General features: G+C 51.1%; 3 protein-coding genes across 4 annotated transcripts; 1 reads left to right on the top strand and 2 right to left on the bottom strand.

Annotated features, from left to right (window-relative positions):
* Positions 1-184: 184 nt before the first annotated feature.
* LOC125987446 (GMP reductase 1) lies at positions 185-3,724 on the bottom strand. The gene is made up of 9 exons (XM_049751852.2): positions 3,417-3,724; positions 2,355-2,474; positions 2,065-2,148; positions 1,725-1,898; positions 1,524-1,605; positions 1,229-1,335; positions 1,035-1,077; positions 764-923; positions 185-629 (listed from the first exon to the last, which is right to left on the bottom strand). The coding sequence occupies exons 1-9, from the start codon at positions 3,501-3,503 to the stop codon at positions 449-451; spliced, it is 1,038 nt and encodes a 345-aa protein (XP_049607809.1). The 5' UTR covers positions 3,504-3,724; the 3' UTR covers positions 185-448.
* Positions 3,725-4,698: 974 nt separating this feature from the next.
* mylipa (myosin regulatory light chain interacting protein a) lies at positions 4,699-11,182 on the bottom strand. The gene is made up of 7 exons (XM_049751827.1): positions 10,905-11,182; positions 9,902-10,092; positions 6,932-7,117; positions 6,616-6,813; positions 6,380-6,544; positions 5,875-6,295; positions 4,699-5,811 (listed from the first exon to the last, which is right to left on the bottom strand). Exons 1-7 carry the CDS (start codon positions 10,989-10,991, stop codon positions 5,632-5,634), a joined length of 1,428 nt encoding a protein of 475 aa, XP_049607784.1. The 5' UTR covers positions 10,992-11,182; the 3' UTR covers positions 4,699-5,631.
* An 846-nt stretch (positions 11,183-12,028) lies between these two features.
* On the top strand, positions 12,029-18,399 carry LOC125987418 (protein MTSS 1). 2 transcript variants are annotated; one of them, XM_049751802.2, is made up of 12 exons: positions 12,029-13,211; positions 14,349-14,410; positions 14,543-14,616; positions 15,686-15,770; positions 15,840-15,931; positions 15,997-16,071; positions 16,175-16,186; positions 16,255-16,412; positions 16,480-16,587; positions 16,670-16,764; positions 16,863-17,239; positions 17,310-18,399. In XM_049751802.2, the coding sequence occupies exons 1-12, from the start codon at positions 13,143-13,145 to the stop codon at positions 17,861-17,863; spliced, it is 1,761 nt and encodes a 586-aa protein (XP_049607759.1). In that variant the 5' UTR covers positions 12,029-13,142; the 3' UTR covers positions 17,864-18,399. The 2 variants fall into 2 exon arrangements, with proteins under 2 accessions (XP_049607759.1, XP_049607758.1); XM_049751801.2 differs by having other exon boundaries at positions 12,040-13,211; positions 16,860-17,239.
* Positions 18,400-19,031: the final 632 nt, after the last annotated feature.

The raw sequence follows: 19,031 nt of genomic DNA on the forward strand, positions 1-19,031 counted from the left end.
TTCAAAAACAAGATGGAAAGCTTTTCTTGAAAAATGACTAACTTTGTCACTAGTAGCATTTTGTTGATCATAAATGTCTAACTTTAACTTGTTTCATTCAAAATTAACTCAATTGTTTTCCTCAAAAAAACTAATTTGTAGTCAGTCCCCCCAAATGTAAACAAGTCAATGGCAAGTCGGCAGATCTGTGCGAGCACTTTTATTGCATTGAACCAACAGTGACAAGTGACATAATTTTACATTTTCTTGCCCGTCTCAACAGAGCAGCAAAAAAATTTGCCTTTGGTGTTTCTGCGCGCCAAATGCAGCAGTGACTCAATTTAGGAGACGCCGCAGCCGACCGAGGCGCCGTGGCCGTCGTCTGCCTTCCTCGATTTGCATTTGCATCATTTGCGAGGGTGGCGAGTCGGTCGACAGCAAGGAATCCCAAGATGTTCTCAAGGGGGCGCTAAGCGAACATTTGGCTGGATTGCTGTGTGACACGGATGAAGGTGGTCCGGCGGCTCAGCTCTTTCAGCTTGGCGGCGCCCACATACGTGCACGTAGAGCGGACGCCGCCCAGGACGTCGCGCACCGTCGCCTCCACGTCGCCCCGATACGGAACCTCCACTGTGCGACCCTCCGACGCCCTGACCCCCCCCAAAATATACAGTACGTTAACGATTATTTTTATATTTGTTCTAATTTTGATAAGGACTTCTCGTCGATATCGTCGGAGTTCTGTGTGGCTGCTTTAATGGCCCACAGGGCCCTCAAATGTTACCTGTACTCTGCTACGCCCCCCACGTATTTCTTCATGGCTGTGTCGGAGCTCATCCCGTAGAAGAGTTTGAACTTTTTGCCGTTCTTCTCGATCACTTCGCCCGAGCACTGGTCGTGTCCCGCCAGCATGCCGCCCATCATCACAAAGTCGGCGCCCGCACCTTGAGGTCAAAGGTCAGAACATCGAGTTCCCCTTGAATGCCAAAGGCTTGTCCCCTTCGGTGTCAGCAGAGTGTCAAAACAAGAAGACGCTCGCTCGTTGACACACTCACCAAATGCTTTGGCCACATCTCCGGGGCAACTGCAGCCACCGTCCTAAGCGTGTAGCAGAGAAAGAACCGGAAAAATAAATAAAAATCCAGCCGCCTCACAGGCTTGTGGTTTGGCACGAGGGTACCCTCTAACGGCCACTTTGTGAACTGACCAAGACTCGCTGGTGCAACTACAACGTGACGATTATACTTACAGAGATGATGTGTCCTTTGAGGCCGTGAGCCGAGTCCGCGCACTCGATGACGGCACTCAGCTGAGGGTAACCGACACCCGTCTTGATCCGAGTCGTGCACACGGACCCTCGAATATACACAAAAGCAACTTCATACTGTATTTGGAGCAGTGATTTGGTCAGTGTCCCGCCACCAGATGGCGCTCAAGCAGCCTGCTGCGCATATTATATTGCACAGAGCACAGATTGAATGGGAACAAACACTTTGGATTCTGCCTTGCAACAAGTGACATGTGGGATGGTGCATTGTGCCCACCTGGTCCGATGCCTACTTTGATGATGTCGGCCCCGGAGAGGATGAGCTCCTCCACCATCTCCCCGGTCACCACATTACCGGCCTGATTGAAAAATAACAAAAATAGTCCCTCATCAGTCGCTCCAAAAAGATCTTCATAGTACCTCTTAAGGAACTATATCAGTCCACTTGATCAAAATCCCTTTGTGTGTGTTTGCATACCATGATGGTGTGCGACGGGAACTTGGCTCGCACCGCCTTGACAAAGTCGACAAAGTGCTCCGAGTAGCCATTGGCGACATCCAGGCAAATGTACTTGAGGGCGGGCACAGCCTGAGCGATGGCGCAAAGCTTGTCCAGGTCTCCGCTGCCGCTGCCCGAGCTAGCCGCCACATGCTAACGTCACCACAACCGCCGCCCCAAAATGACAAACATTGACTTCAATTAGCCTTTTCAAATAGCAGTATAAGTGCAAGGAAAGTATTATTTCTGCAATAGAAAAATCCTTCATTGCGATAAGCAATATTTATTCCGATTTTTTTCTGCCTAACTCATGCTTTACCTCCAAGCACTCGGGGTGATGAGAAGCAAAGTTCTTCCACTCATCCACTGAGTAGTGCTTGTGAATGGTCGTGAACAGCGTGTGCTGGAACATGAGTAAAATGTTATTTGAAGAAATATAAAATCATTCACTATACAAGAGTTTGATGTCATTGTACAAGATTTGACTCGTTTTTTCTTTTATCTTCATTTATGCTGGCGGCGTTTATTTAAAACTGGGCGGGAAATGGTTAGTTTCATTGTTTTTCAAAACTGTGGATTCTGACCAAGCAATATAAAAAAGGTGTGTACTTTGCTGAGGACTTGGGCCATCTCGAAGGTCCCGGTGGTGTCCATGTTGGCGGCAATGATGGGAATTCCCGAGTACGTCTGCTTTGAGTTGCGGAATGTGAAAGTCCTCTGCAGGCCCACCTAGTACAAATACGAGCCAATCACAAATCAGCTCTCAGCCTTTGCACGCCAAGCCTGACTATGAATGTAATCGTGAGAAGTGTTGTCAGTTTGTTTGGCAACCACAGTCGGTGACTAAATGAGCAGCAACTTAAATGCTCCACCAATGGTACGCGCGCTCTCTCTAGAGGTATCATTTAACATCTATTTGTTTTGAAAGGGGCAAGTCAATCCCAAACTGTTCCTCGCGTGCGGCCCAATTTGTCGCCCTTCCGAGTCATGTTTCCTTCCAGGCAGGCAAAATCCACGTCTCTTTTCCCCCCCCCGTATCTCAGATGGCTTCCATTTTGACACTTTCTGTCGACTGGCGGGTGAAGATTGACACTGAACTTGTATCCCAAAAACTGGGGTGTGTAGACTTTTGTGCGCTCACACATTGACATGTTGAGGCACTGCCACATGGGAAATGCACGCGCCTCCGGTTTTTCTATTTTTACTCGTCGTTTCCCAGAAGTCCGGCCGGACTGGTGTCGCTGCTGGCGCTCACTGCTCGCCCAAATGCGACCGTTGCGTACCTTTTCAAAATGTCTGAGATCATGAAGGGTGATCTGGCGAAGGACAAGTGCATAATTTAAGCACTTTTTGGGGGCGGGTCTCCACGTCTTTGGGTGGGTCGACTATACTTGGCAAGCAGGGCCTTCGACTGCCTTTGGCCTCCAATGACTTGTTGCAGCAAATTCGAAAAGCTTAACTAAATGAGACGCAATTAAAGCAAAGGCCTGACAAATGGTTTTCACCTTTGCAGAAGGTTACGCTCCTCTCAGGCAGCCAAGAGCTCTCATGACACAAGAACAACACTGCCGGGCAAATACTATGTGGCCAAGATGATGGCACGTGCATAATTTGAGCAGATTTGGCTTTCGGAGCGTGTCTACTTCCTGGATGCAATTGCGACGGCGTTACCTCGGAGCGACTCTTCAGGCTGCTCCTTTTGGGCCGGAACAGGACATCCTTGAAGTCCAGCTTGAGGTCTGTGTCCACGCGAGGCATCCTGGTTGAGGAGGAGGAGGATGAGGATGAAATTCCCCTGAGGAAGGCTACGATGGCGGCAGCGGCGGTCCCGTGTCCGAAGCCCAAGCCACCAAATCCGAGCCTCTGGGTTGCCAGTGTATTTATAGCAAAGTGGGGCCCAGCCCTGCCCCTGCCGCCGCGACTTTATTTGGGCCTTCACGCCCTCCTCCTCCTCCTGCTTCATCTCCTCTTCCTCCAGTGACAAACACACTGCGGTAGCGTGTGCTGCAGTGCTAAAGAGCACACCTGCTGTCCACTCGGGGCATTGCTGGCTAACCACAAGGGGGCGATGCGTAGTTGGGAGGTGGCTGGCTGGCCAGATGCTTGGGGCGTTTGAATTGCTCACCATGACCGCATGCGTGAAAAAGGCACAGGCGGGCCAGCCACATATGATGGGTCGTGAAAATATTAATTTAAAATTGATTTTGAATCGTGGTTGCGTCTGTGCTTTTGCCATCATATTTGCATATTTTCTTTTGATCTGGATTGAGGAAACGAAGGCTCGATTACGTCATAGGATGTCCACCGAGTGCACGTTGCGTCATCGGTGCTCGATGTTATCAGCGCTACTGTACACACGCACGTCACCGCTCGCTGGACTTTAGCAGACCGTTTTACTTTGCAGAAAATATATTCACATATTAAATCAATATTACGTAAGGCGGAAAACACACCCGCGCTCCTCGTAAATATTTGATTGAAAAATAAATCAATGAAAGCGCACATTAATGTTAGTGAGATAAAAAAAAAAAAACTCAATCGTGGTGTTGACAATAAGGTTAGCTTTTAACCTTTTATGACCCTTTTGCAGCTTCGACACGCAAAATCGTATCCAATGTCAAACTAACATTTAGTAAATGTCACAATATTAACCATGAGGAGTAGTTTGACTTCATGGTCCTGTTGAGCTTTTTATTTGGACCCCATAGCACATTAAGAGAAGTTTGTTTACTTGACATGCAGTAACCTTTATCTTCAGAACCCGTCAGACCGCTTTGAAATATTCAGCCAACTTTCCTCGTGCCGTCGTTTTGCTTCCATGCTTTACAAAAAGAGAATGGACCAGATTGAGGAAGTAGAGACACTTTAAAAAAGAGAGAATGGACCAAATTGAGGAAGTGGAGATGCCTGAAAGGCATCTGTTTACTTGCACACATGACTCGCGCAAGCCAAGTTTGTCTAAAAAAAGAAAAAACTTTATTAATCTTTTGTCAAAAGCATCATATGATATCTTACAGAGAGTGTCGAATGCTTCAGAAAACAGAAACAAATCGCTACTTGTGTAAAAAGTGCCTTGCGGCGACTAACTTTTTCTTCTTCTTAGCAGAAAGAAAGAAAAACAATGCATTGGAAAGCAGTGCTGCTACATTGAGGCCAAAACCAAAACAGTGTCGCTGCGTGCGGCTTCCTTGTAAAGTGACAATGTTTGTTTTAAATAGTCGACGTTTAAATAATGATTAAAAAACAACAACAACAACAATGAGCAGGCGAGTATTGCACGCGTCTTTGTACCCTTTCAAAAACGGACTCGATTTTATTTTATTTTTCTGAGAGAACCAGAGGCTTTTCAAGCAGGGGTGGGCCACCATTTTGATTTGATGCAATCATTGTGGAATTTCTGTCGACATTTTCAGGGGAGATGCAAATTTGCCCGACATTTGAGTTTGACCTATTTGCCATCTGTCAAAATGCGACTGCTACCAAGTTTTAAGCACCTAGAGAGCCGGACACGTGTGGCCCGCGGCCCTCGGGGTTCCCACCCTTGCATTCTTTTTAACAGCAGGTATGTGCTGTCCTTTGGCATGTGTAAATGGAAGAATCGGTTTAAAAACGGAGTGTCTGCAATCTGAGGATTGAACGCACCCCCGTTTAACGCTAGGTTGACTTAAACTCAAGATAAAAAGAAACGTTTAGTTTGTTTAAAATTGCGGGAAAGTTTTCAACATAAAAGCAATAAAATCGAGTAAGCGAGTGGGGGTGCGCGACGGACCAGCTCAGCTGATCAGTGAAATTCTTAAGGCAGAGAAAAAAAAGCATTTGGCAGCACACAAACACATGTGGGTGGAGTGCTTTGTCCATCAGGAGTCCAGAAAACAAAAGGTGGACCTCACGTGTGCGTGAAGACTTTGTGGTAGTCGTCCCCGCCGCAGTCGTGAGGGTCACGGCAGATGGATACGGGGATGCGGTCGGCCCGCTGCTCGGCCATGGCCAGGTTGAGCAGGCTGCTGCAGGTGGGCAGGTAGACGTGCTGCACGTGCTCCACCTCGGAGCGGCACACCGGACACAGCTGTTGGGAGGGGGAGGGTAAGTCAGACTTGTTCACAATCGCAGCGTCGGGCGAATGTATCACCTGCAGCTGGTCGGCGCACGTCCGGCAGCACACCAGGTGCCCGCAAGGGCAGAAAGCGGCGTTGATCTGCTCCTCGCAGCACAGCATGCACAACAGCGCCTCCTGCAGTTTGTGAAGCCGCTCCTGCAGCTGCCGGCTCTGACGGCAGCTTCCGCAGTCGTCGTCGTCGTCCGAGACATCCTGGCGGCTGGGCGAGCGTGAGGGCGGCGACCGTCGGCCCCCGGTGCAGGACATTAAATCTCCCACGCCGGCATTGTAGAGGGCGCGGCGAGCGTGGTCGTAGACTTCCTTGGAGGTGCGGCGGATGTCAAAGACGTACTTCTTGCCCAGGTTGATGTTCTCGTTGAGGAAGAGGGAGGCAAGGTGGCCTTTGAAGTCGCGGCTGTACTGCATCATCACGGCGTCGGTCACCGTGTCGCACCTTCACGCACGCAAAAACGGTTGTGAAGCGTGACGTGGCGGCAAAATGTCAAGGCGTGCGTCAAAATGGCCGCACGGCGCTTACCGGTAGAAGGCGTGCGTCTCGGTGATGGCGCGGTACAGGCCGCTGGCTGCGCGGTTGCTGATCAGCTTGAACATGAGCACCACGCTTTCATTGTTGTCCTTGGTGACCGTCAGGTACACCGTCTTGCCCGACTGCGTGGCGATCTGAATGACGGGATAGCTTACTCTGCACACAAACGGCGCCGTATTTGTCAGCAGCGCAGAGCAACCGCAAAGCAAAGAGGAATTGACACGCACCGGTCGATGAGGCTGAAGTCCTCCTTGGACACGGCGATGCCTTCGGGTCCCACGCCGATAGCCAGGCGCTGGCCACTGGCGTCGCGGGCCCAGTGCCACTCCACGCCGTAGTGCTCCAGCGAGGAGACCAGCTGCAGGGCTTGGTACTCCACCGAGGCCTGGCTCAGGCCCTTCAGGGCCTTGTGTCTGCACACCATGCTGTCGTGACAAAAGAGATAATATTCCCATTGATTTTCGTAGAGTAGTCGAGGAACCGTCAACAGATTGCGTAAGAACCTCAAGTGCAAGGCCACTACGAGTATTGATTCCCCTTTACCTGTTGACAATGGTGGGACTGGGTTCCTCGCCACAGAGCTCTGAGTACCAGTAGTGAGCTGTGTTTTGGTTGTAGTCGCCGAACTCGGCCTGGGCCAGCATGGCGCTCAGTTCCTCGGCCTGCTCGGAGCCCATGCGCAAGTGGCCGTTGTGCAGGTCCTCTTTCACGTGCGTGAAAAAGATGTGTCTGGTTGACAAACGGGAAGTGGTCACCATGAGAAACTGCGACTCGGTATACCAGAAGAGCTTTAGTCATTTTCAGTCTGACTGGCGAGTCACCGGGCTAACTGGAACACAGTTCACAAACTGTACGAGAAGCTTACAAGAAGAAGCTGTTTTGGGTTGCCGTGACGAGAACACGGAGTTCTGGCCCGGCCAAAGAAAACAGTAGCCACTCTGAAGGGGAGGGATGGGGGCTGACCATTGTTTTGTCCACAAGATGTAAGGAATTCTTCAACAGCGGGAGACGAGAACACTCCGACTGATAATAATGACATCATCGCTTCGTCTCTGAACTGTAGTAACCTCAGCCGACAACTCATCCGGCTGGCATGGTAACCTTAAAAAGATGTAAATCAGGTTGGACTACTCGTGACTCGCTTGCATCTGTCACCGGGTCGCATGGAACGAGAGTTTGTCCAAACTGTGAGACCAGAAGCCCGCCAGCGTCTTGCGATGGAGGGAACGCTCGTGATAAAGCCAGACGATGGTCAGGCCAGTGGCGTGGGTGTAACAAACGGCGCTTTCAAAGCTCCCGTACTTCGCCACCCTCGGCACGCTCCATTGTGCTCGGAGTCATGTGACGCGGCCTACCTGACGCAAACAATAGACGAGAGAGCGACGGGGTGCCGAGCCAAGGTTATTGTCGGCCAAGGCGCCGGCTGGGGTTACTGCAGTTCAGGCGAAGCCAGGTTACTATAGGTCACCCATTGCAGAGCATCGAGACTCCTTTTTGGAACAGAGGCTTTCGTGACAACATTTTTGCTCTCCTTCTGTGGACGGAACTCTTTGCGCACCTGTTGGGCTCAAACCAGCGTCAGCCAATCACAGCTGTCGCTTCTGTAATCCGGCAAACAAACAAATGGTGATGGTGACACGGTCATGAAAATAAACGGAACACGAGAAGCAACGCAGTTGTGTTGAGTCTCAACGGGTGCTGCCGTTTTTTTTTTCTTTTAGAAAAACATTCAGAAAGCAAGCTGAGGCGGAATGCGGGGCAAGAATGAAGCACCACAAAAACAAAAGTGCTTCTCACGCTGGCAGTGGATATAAATCAAAGCCATTTGTGCTGTAAATAAGTTTGCCGGTGATGGAGTGGGACTCCTGCAGGGCACAGCTTGCGGCCAAAAACTAAGCTACTGGACACCCCTTTGGGAAATAAACAACATCGATGCAAATTCTGTTCTAATTTTTTCTTTTTAGCGGGTTATGTCATTGCTCTGAAAGTGTATTTACGACAAATATTGTCAGTTCAGAAGGATGAAATTCTCAAACTTGGGTGATTTTTCCACGTCACCGATAGCAAAGTCAAAAAGAAGGTTGTTGTCCGCCATTGCCCCCACCGTGGGCTCCGCTGAGAACAAAGCACCCCCACACAAAGTGAAACCCAACACCGCTTGCCGACAGCCAATCGCCCGCAAGAGTTTCCGTCCCAACAATGCGGCTTGCGCTGCCAGGCTGGGAGGGGCGAGGCGGGGTTTCTAGCGGTCATTGAACTGCAGTAACCTCGCTCATCAATCTGCTTGAAGAAAACCATGGTCCCAACGTTTGACTCTGTCTTTGGGAACAGATGACCCTCGTCGAGTGACCTTTCCTTTTGTCACAGCCAGTCGTGCACATGAACAATATGCAAAACGTCTTCGCCAAATCATGATACCTCCTTCAAATTTGGACGAGCGCTAGAATTCTGAGCAAAATGGCTGCTTCTGACCAAATTGGCCGACTTGTACGTTGTGTGATTAGACATTCAGATTTTGTGTCAATTTTTTGTTCTGAATCATTTTTTCATTTACAAATGACAAATGGATTATTATGCAAGCAACCCAATACTCTACGGTTAAAAAAAAAAAAAAAAAAAAGGCTCATGACTCTGACTCAGTAGTTAAACTTTAGCTCCAGAATAAACAAGGAAAACTCTTACAAACACAGAAGGTTAACCGATTAAATACAAACAGATAAAAAAAAAGAAAAGTGTGTGCCAGTGCCCTGTCGTTGCACCCGACCCGATGCCAACTAAACCAAATACGAATGAAAGGGGGGGCGGGAGGCTCCAGCAAGTGGAAGTTTGTTGGGCCGCGTCACAGAAAAGCAGATCAATGCAAATAAGATGCTTAACTGCAACACTGACATAGAAGCAGCCTTCAACCGTAGCCTAGAGCCATTTTGGGGGGTACATCGTGCACGGCGCATATGCTGAACCCGACGTTCACGTCATCTCGACGTGGCGACCGTCTTACATAAGCTACTCTGAGCGCGGCTTGTTACGCAATGCCAGAAGAAAAAGAAGAGGAAGGAGGAGCGCATATAGAGCAAGCTCCCTTTTTTACGCCCCCTCTTTTTGGGCTCTGTCGCAAACTGCTGAGCTCAGTCGCTACAGAAATATGTCACACATGCCGCGCAATAAGTGTGTGTGCCAATAGTTCCCAAAAGCAGCAGTTGAACATTACCTACGTGTGCACGCATGGATTATCTTGTGTGCGTGCCTTTTGCATAACACATGCCTGCGGAGCGGCAATGCTAGCTTGCGTGAAGTAGGTCAAGGGTGACGGCAGCTTAACGACGCGACTCAACACGTGTGAAAGGACTCAAAAGCCAAAAAAGTGGGAAGGGGGCGGGGGAGGAAGTGCTAAATGTATAGATGACACAATACGCAAATGCCGAACCACCAATTTGCGGAGCCGCTGTGGTTGAATTCTATTCAAGAAATAAACAAACTGAAGCTAATGGAACTAATTAGAAAGGGTGAACCTACCTGGTCTGTTCCTGCAGAATGAGATGAGGCTCGACAAAGAACTTGACGCGCAGCCTCAGTCGGCACGGCGTGGCGTTATCCACCTGCTGGCAGATGCGATTGCGCAGGTTCATCCACAGGTTCTCGCCTTTGCTGCCCGTCAACTGCAGTCCAAAGTAGTCCACCTCAATGATGCCCAACGTCCTGCAAACCTGCAAAATGGGATGACAACCCGATCAAATACGCACGCACAAAAGTCAAGCCCTTGAACTTCCACTTCAAATATGTACAGTGCTCAAATACCTACGATTCAAGTCAGTTACATATTTTAAATATATTTTAACGAACAAACAACAAACAACATAAGTACTGCGTTTAAAAAAATAGTGTAATTTTTTTACATAAATGTATACAGAGAGGCCTGCCGAATTTGTCGTTGCTTTCTTAAAACTTAAATCACACATACTCGCAGTGTAATGATCCACTTTTCCTTAAAACATTGCTATTTGATGATTTGGACTTTTTGTCACGGGAAGTGCATCCCTCGGGTATCCCGCTTTAGTTACGCCCCTGAGACCACGCCCCCTCGGCAGTGGCGGCAGCAGCAGCCGATGTGTTTGAGATTATATAACACGATCAAACTCCTAAACGACGTGTAGACTCAAGTTGTAAACTGTTTGAATACAAGCCAGCGCGTCCTGCATGAAGCACAAAGTTCCGACCGAGTTGGTAGTCCGACGAGAAGCGGACAGCGAACGTCGAGCTCTCGGCGATAGCATGAACTCGAGTAACCTTTGAGAGAAAGAAGCCATTCGTATGGATGCGCCGATGCTTGCCCCATCCGGAATTGAGAAGACCTCGTCGCTTGCGTGTTGTTTCGCGTTAATCACGTCCAACATCGAATGAAGTTTGTAACACTATCAATTGAATGACGTCAACAGACGCCAAATAAGGCAGGCGCACGTTGCGTGTGTTCCAGATTCAATTTGCTTGAAAAGAAACGACGGTGCCTTTTGTTACTCACCTTATTCAAGCAATCTTCTCCTTTGGCCTTGGCATCAACTTGCACTTCCATCACAACCGAGTCCGGACGGGTCACGTGGCAAAGCATTTTGCTCGCGACTCTTCTTTGGTTTGGGCGCCACTCAAACTTAAACAAACAAATCAAATAGTGCTCCAGCCTTCTCGAATCCCCGACATGGAGTCCCTTTCGTCACTTTCTTTTGCTTTCTTTCTCTCCTCCTTCCCTCTCACTGGTGCGTCCCTGTGGCCGAGCTGAGCTCCGTCTGCCGGCTCCTGATTATATGAACGGAGCGCCGATCGTAAGCCCCGCCCCCCGGAAGTGTTGTTACGCGATGCGAGATAGTGCTTGTGGCGCCCTCGTCTGGGGGCAGACACTTTTCGCTTGCTCGAGAGAAGCACGAGGACATTTCATGGCTAGTGCGCGTCTTTACAATGTTGCTTTAAATTATTTATGGGATCACATTCCAGAAATGGCACAAACAAACAAGGTGGGCTCTTCAAGCCCACGTGTGGCGTCTGTGTGCTGGGAAATGACAACAAAAACACATTTGGGATGTTAGCAGGGTCATTGTCTGCGAAATAGCAACAACCGGGTTCAATTAAGAATTCAGTTTGAGTTCAGTGAGGAGTCTTCCCATTAAGCAAGTGTTTCTCAAACTGCTACAATAAGCAAAGTGTAACAACAAACAAGCTGAGGAGACAATGGAAGCAAGAAGGCCCTGCCCGCTTCTACGAGGCTTCAATACTCCAAGTCTTTCTTTTGCGGGGCGAGGGGAGCAAACGCTACTTGAATTCCCAAGCTGAGGGGAAAACAGGTCGGGTCAGTTTATGATTTCCTACCAAGTGCATGTTTATCCGCGCTATTATTGTCGTAAATGTCAGGCGCCTGGCCAATGGGCCACGTTGACCAGTCAGCAAGCTATCCATTAAGCTAACAGCGGAAGTCAAGATTCTGTTAATCAGCGACGGCTTCCTAATGATGCAGAGCGGACCGTGGCGACCGCGGTGGCAACCACCAAAGGGGTTAGCGGTGATGTCCTTAAATCCGAGCAGGAAACGCAGATAATGTCCAAAAGTGCCACGGTAGTTTTTTTTATGATCAACACTTGGTTTCTGAGCTACCTGGACGAATTCATGGAGCATCGCGGTGACATGTGTGACGATTCTAGAATGTTTCTTCGGGAGCTTCCGTTGCGCCCAAAGATGACTCTTAGTGCCAAAAACCAGATCCAACTTCAACCAGAGAAGCAACGTGGAATCAAACAGTGACAGGCGGCATGTTGGATGTTGGCTGCGAGCCCGGTCCGCCTCGTTGCCGGGCAACGAATTTGGATCAGCGTAAGCGGAAAGGGCAGAGACGAGTCCAAAGTCATTGCCGGGGAAACATGAAGCGTATAAAAAAGCTGTGACTCAGCAAAGGCTGAGTTGTTGCCGCCTTGCATCTCCCGGAAAGTTTGCGCGCTGCTTTTGTGTGCACTCAATTACGTGAAGTCTTCTACGCAACGGCCTTTTTTCATTTTCCTCCTTTGAAACCTGATGCATGGTCGCGTTTGTCGGTTTCTCGTCCTTGCATTAACGACGTCATTTCGCTCGCGCTTCTCCAGATGCACTCGTCGCCGTCTCCCAAGTCAACGAGACGTGCACGCAAACTGGTCGTACTTGTACGGGAAAAAAAGCTTGAGCGGTTCTGAGATCAGATTTATTTTGGACATTGTCCACCAGACGGTGCTGTTGTGTCATAAAGGGAAGTGCACTCGCGTAAAATCAGATTAGTGGGGCACTGTACTGTATCGTAATATGGTGGAGTGGGTTCCAAGTTTAGTATTGGCTGGAGTGGAATATTGTATCACGCACACGAAGTGTTTGAATCTGCCCCTCCTCTCCATCTGAGGGCGTGGTCTGTCTGACGCGCGTTCCCGTCTTCCCTGACAGCCTCGTCCCTGCGGCTCTCCAAGCTTGTGTTAAAAAAGATGACGAAGCCGGCGACGGTCGTGCCCGCTCGCTCCCCTCGCGCGCGCATCCTCGACGTCCTCCTCCCCGCGGGGACACAGCCTCCATCGCCGCCGGGTAGTCGCCGCTAAACGCCTCTGCAGCTTCGTGAGCCGGGGAGAGAAAGGCGGAAAGACCCCCGCCCCTCCCCTCCCATTCCAGTGCGCGCGTGCATCCCCCATTCAGTCTCGTTATTGTTATGCTGCACTGCACATGATCCTTTTGGATGTTTTCGACTGATTGAGTCAAGATGGAAAGCATGGAGAGGGAGTGCAGTGCGCTGGGCGGCCTCTTCCAGAACGTCATCGCGGACATGAAGGTAAAACCGCACGCACTCGTTGATCATCATTAGCACCGTAATCATCGCTGTAATCACGTGACGTGCTGCTGACGCCATCGGTGGCAAGTGTGAGGAATTGGCCACAGCCTCACGCTGTCTCAGCCCCAGGAGGTCCAAATGGCTCCCACAATGAATCGAGTCAAAAATGTCCAAATATCTTTCAATTGATTGTTTTTTGTTTGACTTGGGGGTCCTGAGATCGAATGGCGACCATCGTTTGTCTTTGTGGCGTGCATCAATTGACGACTAGGCCTTGACATAGTTTGGAAACTGGATTTATGTGAAAAAATAGCTGACCATTTCAATGTGTCCTTTATTTTCATTGAGATGAAAATACTTATGATACGTGATACAGGATGAGCCTTGTCGTTTTTTCGAGGTTGGTCTCCTGCATCCGTCTCCTCGTCGCCATGGAAACAGATGGGACCAACTGGTTGGTTTCTGTCGCTTCATCCCCGCAACTCCCCGTCCATTCTCCATTTTTCCTCCGTCGCTTTGAATACGAGCAACATCAACATCAAATAATGGACAACTCCCTAAGGTCCTTCGGACAGCAGCTGTTGCCACGGTGACACTTTATAACCTCGCCGGCTGACGGATGCAGCGGAGGCCCCACCCTCCTCTCCCCAGATGTGGGTGTGCATATTTCACCACATTCAGGTGGAGGATAGCTGCAATCATGGCGGTGTGGGCATCAAAGCCAAAACACCAAACAGCCCCCCAAAAAATGCCCCCCCTACATCTTTTCCTCTTGCTGCTCTGCATTGTTGCCATGGCAACAGCCAGCCACGCAGCTCGGCACAGGAGGGCGAGCGATGCGAGCTGTCGGTTGACACGCGGAGTCGACGCTTGATAAGTGATGCTACTTGGGCATAGACAAAAGTATTAAGACACAGCTGACATGACAAGTCTTCCTTGCCAGCAGGTGGCGCTAAAACGTGCTTTGACGTATTGGCAAATCCATCATCTCTATGGTATCAGAAATTTCATGTAGTTTTGCAATTTGGACTAAAAGGTGATTGTTGGTCAAATCAAGGCTGGCGCTGAAAATATTTTTCTCTGCCACACCCGTGTCATGCTCCGCCTCCTCATCGTCCTCTTGTGTTTGCTGGGCAGGCTGGTTATCCCGTGTGGGAAGACTTTGTCGGCAAAGCTGGAAAACTGCAGTCACAGCTCAGGTAATGTTTCGCCGTCGAACATGGCCGTGGAGGCGTCTTGGGAGACTGGACCCGCAATAAAAACAAAGTGCAAAGTAGGAAGAGTGAAATGTGACCAGACTGCACCATCTGCATATTTGTCCTGTGCTGCAGGACGACGGTGTTGGCGCTGGCGGCCTTCCTGGATGCCTTTCAGAAGGTGGCCGACATGGCGACCGGCAGCCGAGGTACGAGGCGGCCCGCATCAGCGGTGTCCCAAATTTCAAAGCTTCGTTCCTTTCATGTGCATTGTCAGGATTTGGTCAACTTGAGGAGTTTCCTTTAGACAAAAGTAGCGCCTTGATGCCACACTGCAACATCATGGTGCTTGCAAAGAACCGCCTGAGTTTCATTTTGACAAAAGTAGGGCTTTGCCATGTGTTTGCCTGCCGTTCGAGTGAGGCAAAAAAAAAAAAGAATTCAAAGTTTCTCTGGCAAGCTGAGTGTTCCTCCCGCAAGCACCAAGCTGGTCAAACGTCATGGCGCTATTTCTGCATCCCAACCGGCGGCTTCGGTTACGCTTGAAATACCCTTAAGAACCATCAATCCCTCCGTCCGTCAATCATCGCCCCGCTTGCCAATGTTGATGTGGAAGTTGACATCAACGAGCCCAGCGGTGAATTGTTAGCTTCTTATTCGGAGTGGTCGCAGCTGGGGGACTCAGGATCGTTGGCCGCCGCTATGGCAACCACAGCAGCTGCCGCACATACACACACACACACACACACGCACACACACGACGGCAGTCTGTGAATCAAAAGATCTCTTGACTAGAGTTAGCGATCAGGCCAACGACATTTGTCGGTGATGATGTGGACCAAGACCACGTGGGATGGGGGAGGTGGGGGGTGGAGTGGGTGGTGTCAGTGGTGCAATGCAGCAGCATCACGGCCGCACCCTGACACCCCGACGCCGGCGCACGCTCGAAAAATCAAACCTTTGACGTGTCGCGTCTTTACAGAAGGAGTTTGCACGGAATCCACATTGATGTTGTCATTTGGACGTAAACTACCAAAATGGCCTCATCATTTTTTAAAGCACCAATAAACAATAAAGAGATACGTCAGAAAATCAACCTTCAGCCATCCGCCGCTTTCTGTTGGCTTAAAAAGCAGGATGGCAGAGGATTCGACAATGAAGGAACACCCACACTGGGTCGATCCGCTTTCATTCACAAAAAGTCCAATGTCATGTGTCTCCCTCTAGTGGTCCACAGTAGAATTACTTTCCAATTAAATGTTGGGCCTTTGACCGCAGGGGCGACGAGGGACATCGGCTCAGCTCTCACCAGGATGTGCATGAGGCACCGCAGCATCGAGGCAAAGCTCAGGCAGTTCTCCACGTACGTGTGCGCTGATCTCCGTAGCAACCCGCCCCTCCTCCAATCACATCCCAACATATGTGCGTGTAGGTTGTTTGTGGATTGCCTGATCAACCCACTCCAGGAGCAGATGGAAGACTGGAAGAGAGTCACCAACACGCTAGACAAGGACCACGCCAAAGGTACACAAACACACGGACGAGGTGATTTCTGAGTGCAATTGCTTCATCTTGCGTGCGTGCGACAGAGTACAAGAAAGCCCGCCAGGAGATCAAGAAGCGCTCTTCGGACACACTGAAGCTGCAGAAGAAAGCCAAGAAAGGTCAGCGGAAACACGCCATGGTGATTCACAATTGTCTTTTGCAAACTGACGTCTTGACTTGTTTGTCCAACCCGCCCGGATGCGGTCGCCGCCCGTTCTTCAGCTGACGTCTTTGGTAAGCGATCGGCCGCGTCGCCTCTTCCTGTCGTCGGCCATCTTGAGCGTTGGTTCCTTACGCTCCAGGGCGCGGAGACATCCAGCCGCAGTTGGACAACGCCAAGCAGGAAGTGAGCGACAAGTACTTCCTGCTGGAGGAGGCCGAGAAGCAGGCAGTGCGGAGAGCCATGGTGGAGGAGAGGAGCCGCTTCTGCTGCCTGGTGGCCATGTTCAGACCCGTTGTGGTCAGTAGCGAGCGCACGCCCCACTCAAAGTCATCGCATGACCATTCTTGATGTGTGTGCCCGTCAGGAGGAGGAGATGTCCATGCTGGGTGAGCTCAGCCACCTTCAGACACTGACGGAGGACCTGAAAATGTTGACTATGGACCCTCACAAGTTGCCACCCTCCAGTGAACAAGCACGTCCCCGCTTCTTCCTTCATCTGGCTTCCTTCTCGTCCTCCTCCTCCTTTATCTCCATCCTCTTCTCTTTTTTCACAGGTGATTGCGGATCTGAAGGCGTCTGAGTGCACCTGGTCCTATCAGACTCCGCCCTCATCTCCAAGCACCACGTCCAGGAAGTCCAGCATGTGCAGGTAGCTGAGCTGACAACAGAAACAAAGGCAGATTCCCCTGGTCCCTGGCGCCCTCTAGCGGCAAGAGTTGTTAACAGCGTCTTTTCTCTCGGCAGCAGCCTGAACAGCGTGAACAGCAGCGACTCTCGGTCCAGCGGCTCGCGCTGCCACTCGCCCGGCTCGCATTTCCGCTACCGTGCCTCATCCTCATCTTCGTCCTCGTCGGCCCTCCCGCAGCAGACGCCGGCCCGCCTCTCGTCGGTGTCCTCCCACGACTCGGGCTTCATCTCGCAGGACGCCTGCCAGTCCAAGTCGCCGTCCCCTATGCCCGCCGTCAAGGAGGACAGAGAGGCCCAGGTAGAGCTGGCTAAGGCGCTGGCCCGCAGTCTCCACTTGGACTTCCACGGCTCCAGCAGGGACTCGGTGCAGGGCTCCAGCGGCTACAGTAGTCAAACCGTCACGCCGTGTTGCTCTGAGGATGCTGGCCCCACGCAAGGTGGGGGACCCGCTGGGGTTAGGGATTCTTTTCGCTTTTCGCTCTTGAATATCACTTCTGTTCTCTTCAGAGCGCGACTATTTCTCCACGGATCACGAAGGGGAGGAACCGACTGCCGAGTCGCCCGGCGTCCCGCGCCCCAGCGACATCTCTCAGTCGTGCCGCCGATCGCTGCGGTCCAAGCGCGGTACGTCAGCCCGCGTGGCCCCCAGCCCCTCCACGGTGGTCCCGTCGGGGGTGGCCACCATTCGGCGGACGCCGTCCTCCAAGGCCAGCCTGCGGCGCCCGTCGAGCAGCCTCGCTTCGGGCCCCATCCCCATCAAGCCGCCCGTGGTCCCCGTCAAGACGCCCACCGTACCGGACCACCCTGGGGGGAGGCCGTCGGAGGACGGGCACAGCCCTCGGACCCCCCCAGGTGTACCTGTCTCACCAGGGAGCGGCGGAAGCCTTTGGCCTCAGTCAGATGTAAGCCGGGGGTCCGAGCCGGAGCGACGTCCTTTGCCCGAGCTGCTGGAGGAGACGGAACACGGCGACGGCGTGGATGACTTCCTGGTGGCCATCCGGCGTGGCGTCACGCTGAAGAGGACCAGCACCGACGACCGATCGGCACCCAGGATCCACTGACCGAGGAGGTTTTGTTCAGAATGTGCCAAACATGACTCACAGGTCAAAAAAGTGGTGGGTTTTTTTTCTTTTGCACGCTCTCTCCGCTTCAAGTGCCAAAACCTGCTCCAGTATGACTTTGATTTGATGTTTTGCACGTTCTTGCTCTGGATTGTTTGCCGATGTCTGCCGAGAGCTCGTTCTGCTCCCGCTACGGTTCGTGACTCGATGCCCGACGACTGCTGGCTTTTGACAGCTTCTCTCAACGAAGTTAGATGGAGCTTAAGATTTTTTTTATTTTTGACACTGACATGCTGTGGATACATTGGGTCAATAAGGACACGAAACTCTTGGCCTGAATCTAACAAAGACCAAAATGACACATTTTGGCTCGGACTTTTACAACAATTCGACATGACGTCACCTTGACGGGCTGCGTGAGCGTCGCGCAGCTGATGCACCGAGCAGATGAAGCTGAACGTGACCAGCCTCGAAGTGTGCGCACGCCGTCATGGCGGCCTTGGAGAATAAAAATAAAACAAGTATGTCTGGTTCCATGTGTGTGTGTGATTGCCATGTGTCCTCCTCACACGAGTCCTATGCTCACTTGATGTCTGTGCAGATTGTCAGTCATCCAAGTTTGACGATCCGCAAAAGTTTCACCTTGTATCAAAAACGTTTTTGCCTGATTTGGCGCCATGTTGTGGCAGCTTGGTGTCAATGAAGCGTGTACAAGTGTGTTGAGGAGCTTCATTTAGACAAAGGTAGTGCTTTACTACTATCTGGTGCTATCCACAGCACAGGGGGTTGTCAGTTGTTGGCGTAAAGGCGTCCATCTCCTCATCTGGTGACCCACCGGCAGTCATATGGGTCCAGAACTCCAATGTCGCCCTCTTTCCTGTTGTCAAGATGGACCGCCGGTTCCCGGAACCCGAGGATGCCCTCCTAAAAGACTATAAAGTAGAATCCGCAGGCCAGCACCAGCGCAGCAGCCAAGACCATGGTGGGATCGTTGATGTAGTTGCAGGTGAGGCAGAGTCGCGTCCAAGCAGGCGACGGCTCCACCAGTTGGTCCACCTTGTCAGAGATGGCGCGCATCCGTGCACAGATGTTGCACAAGCTTTGGCGCAGCTCGTCCACATCCATCTGGGTCTGCCGCTTAATCTCCAGGATCATCTGGTAGAGCGTT

The sequence above is a fragment of the Syngnathus scovelli genome, chromosome 19, assembly GCF_024217435.2.
Source record: "Syngnathus scovelli strain Florida chromosome 19, RoL_Ssco_1.2, whole genome shotgun sequence".
Lineage (NCBI taxonomy): Eukaryota > Metazoa > Chordata > Actinopteri > Syngnathiformes > Syngnathidae > Syngnathus > Syngnathus scovelli.

Coding starts and splice junctions, on each gene's coding strand:
- mylipa (XM_049751827.1), bottom strand. CDS start 10,991: ATGCTTTGCCACGTGACCCGTCCGGACTCGGTTGTGATGGAAGTGCAA. Junction 6,814..6,931: donor AGTCCCACCATTGTCAACAG/GTAAAGGGGAAT, acceptor TTGTCACGACAG/CATGGTGTGCAGACACAAGG. Junction 5,812..5,874: donor CGTGCGCCGACCAGCTGCAG/GTGATACATTCG, acceptor CCCTCCCAACAG/CTGTGTCCGGTGTGCCGCTC.
- LOC125987418 (XM_049751801.2), top strand. CDS start 13,143: ATGGAAAGCATGGAGAGGGAGTGCAGTGCGCTGGGCGGCCTCTTCCAG. Junction 13,212..14,348: donor ACGTCATCGCGGACATGAAG/GTAAAACCGCAC, acceptor TTTGCTGGGCAG/GCTGGTTATCCCGTGTGGGA. Junction 14,411..14,542: donor AAACTGCAGTCACAGCTCAG/GTAATGTTTCGC, acceptor CCTGTGCTGCAG/GACGACGGTGTTGGCGCTGG.
- LOC125987446 (XM_049751852.2), bottom strand. CDS start 3,503: ATGCCTCGCGTGGACACAGACCTCAAGCTGGACTTCAAGGATGTCCTG. Junction 2,149..2,354: donor TGGCCCAAGTCCTCAGCAAA/GTACACACCTTT, acceptor CTCATGTTCCAG/CACACGCTGTTCACGACCAT. Junction 924..1,034: donor AGATGTGGCCAAAGCATTTG/GTGAGTGTGTCA, acceptor TTTGACCTCAAG/GTGCGGGCGCCGACTTTGTG.